Source organism: Salmo salar, chromosome ssa26 (genome assembly GCF_905237065.1).
Source record: "Salmo salar chromosome ssa26, Ssal_v3.1, whole genome shotgun sequence".
Classification (NCBI taxonomy): Eukaryota; Metazoa; Chordata; class Actinopteri; order Salmoniformes; family Salmonidae; genus Salmo; species Salmo salar.
The window spans coordinates 33,043,972-33,046,578 of NC_059467.1; the positions used below are offsets into that span (position 1 = coordinate 33,043,972).

Below are 2,607 nucleotides of genomic sequence, written 5' to 3' on the forward strand. Positions count from 1 at the left end.
CTGTGCTGTGCTGTTCCTTACCGTAGCTGGTACCTGGAACCTGTGGCCTTAGACCTGTACTATGTAGACCACAAGCCCTTCTGCCTGGCTGTATAGCTGGTCTCTACCCAACAGTCCAATGTCCATTTAGATAATAAGTCTGAAGAGCTGACGCAGAGAGAGGCAGGGTTACAGCAGGCTGCTATCTGATTACTATCAACACACAAACTCAGGTAGAGAGAGAGAGAGAGAGAGAGAGAGAGAGAGAGAGAGAGAGAGAGAGAGAGAGAGAGAGAGAGAGAGAGAGAGAGAGAGAGAGAGAGAGAGAGAGAGAGAGAGAGAGAGAGAGGGAGGTAGAGGTAGAGGCAGAAACAGACAGGTAGAGAGACGCTGAACGCAGTGAGAACAACAACTAACTAACTAACAACTGTGGAACTGAACAGAACAGCAGACAAACAGAAGACTGAAGAAGTCCTAACAAAGAGAGACTGGTCGAAGAGGTAGTGTTAGTGAGCGACCATGGCTAAACAGACAGAGATGTTTGTCCTGTTCTTCGTCTGTCTGTCTGGGCTGGTCCAGTCTACGACAGCGATGATATTCTGGACAGCGTACGTGGGGGTACATTTCTACGACAGCAGCACTAGCCAGACAGAGACCAGGTTCTGTGAGTGTGGGGTGTACGGGCGTTCCTCCCCTCTGGAGAGCGCTGCCGGGATGGTGGTCCTCCCTGCCTCAGACCCCCAGGGCTGCAGCCTGGACCCCTACCCCTCCAACCACAACACCACCACCCAGGGGTCCTGGATCGCTCTGGTCAAGAGGGGAAACTGTACCTTCAGTGAGAAGATCAAGGCAGCGTGGGCCAGGGGGGCGGCGGCCGTAGTGGTCTATAACCTGGATGGAACCGGTAACAGCTCAGATTACATGACGCACAACGACACCACTGGCACCGTGGCCATCATGATCGGTAACCTCCAGGGGGTAGAGATCGCCAACATTGTGCGGAGTGGTGTGGCCGTCTCCATGGTGATCGAGGTGGGCAAAGCCCATGGGCCCTGGATAGACACCTATTGGCTCTACTTCCTGTCTATTGCCTTCTTCATTGTGACGGGCGCCTCCATTGTCTACTTCGGATTTGTCTCCGCCCACCGACTGCACAGTCTCAGGGTGATCCGTCTCACCGATAAGCGGCTGAGGAATCAGGCCAAGAAAGCGATTGGTCGGCTGGAGGTGCGTACGCTGAAGCGCGGGGACGAGGAGACGAAGTTGGACAGCCACACCTGTGCCGTGTGTATCGAGTCATACCGCCCAGGAGATGTAGTGACCGTCCTGACCTGTGGTCATCTGTTTCACAAGGCCTGTATCGAGCCCTGGCTGCTGGACAAGAGGACCTGCCCCATGTGTAAGGCTGACATCCTGAAGGCCTTAGGAGTGGAGGGGCCTGGGGAGGAGGAGAGCAGCAGTTCCTCTGTCCCACCACCAGATGTCCCTATCGTCACAGTGTCTGGAGGATCAGATAGAGAGCTGCTGTATGAGGTCCCTCTCAATGACAAACACCTTCCGACCCCCACCCTGACTCCTCAACCCCCCACCGAGGCCTGGCAACCACATCACTATGACAATATGGCCTTCCAGCGAGAGACACACCCTCAGGGGAACGTGGCCACCAGAGGATAAACGACAACAACAACACTGGATAATGGTAATTTCTACCTGGAGCATGAACAACAACCCATAGACAGCTTCACACAGCTACAGCAGTGGCTTGTGATATACTGTACTAGCACTGTTAGCTAAACCATATCTACTGTACTGCTAGGAAAATATCTCCCTGGATTCAAACACGGTTTACTGATGATCAAATAACTATCATGGCAGTAGATTCTACCTCTGCTTATCATAGAGAGCTGTAGCCTAAACCCTGGTCCAGGAAGCTGCAGACGTGCAGGCTTCTCTTTTAACTTCTCTTTGAGATCAAAGTTACTTCTTTATAATTTGTTAAATGAACAAACAATCACTTGTATGATGATGAGAAAGGCTGAATATATTTTTCTGTTAAATTGATATCTCAGCTGTATTTTTAAAAGTAGATATTCTGAGAGTAAAACAAAAATCAGTATTTAAGAAGGAATGGAACTACGGTATACTGTAATGGTTCACATATTAAATGAAATGATTAACCAACAAAACAGAATATGTACTAACTTACCTACTAACCTGGTTTAGTATCGCTAGAGATGTACTGTACATGTGTCTGTGGCAGGGTAGGTGTCAATTCCATTTCAAATCAGTCAATTCAGAAAGTGAATTAAATTCATAAGTTGATCAAATCTTCATTAAAAACAAATGGCACTTTTGAATACAATTTCAATGAATATCCTGAAGTGACAATGGAAGCCATGTTGAGTTTTCTTGATGATGAGAGCCCTGCCAGTCTGAGACCAGGAGATGGGAGGGGAGGATGAGAGGAGGAGGAGAGGGGAGAGGTGGAGGAGAGGGGAGGGGAGAATGAGAGGAGAAGAGGGAAGGATGAGAGGAGGAGAGGAGGAGGAGAGGGGAGGGGAGAATGAGAGGAGGAGGAGAGGGGAGAATGAGAGGAGAAGAGGGATGGATGAGAGGAGGAGAGGAGGA

At 49.8% G+C, this 2,607-nt stretch overlaps 1 protein-coding gene across 1 annotated transcript; it reads left to right on the forward strand.

Annotated features, from left to right (window-relative positions):
* Positions 1 to 296: 296 nt before the first annotated feature.
* LOC106593129 (E3 ubiquitin-protein ligase RNF128-like) lies at positions 297 to 2,336 on the forward strand. The gene has a single exon (XM_045708968.1). It carries the CDS (start codon positions 499 to 501, stop codon positions 1,651 to 1,653), a length of 1,155 nt encoding a protein of 384 aa, XP_045564924.1. The 5' UTR covers positions 297 to 498; the 3' UTR covers positions 1,654 to 2,336.
* The last annotated feature ends 271 nt before the right edge of the window (positions 2,337 to 2,607 follow it).

What these genes read in the sequence shown, in the direction of transcription:
- LOC106593129 (XM_045708968.1), top strand. Translation starts at nt 499, where the DNA reads ATGGCTAAACAGACAGAGATGTTTGTCCTGTTCTTCGTCTGTCTGTCT.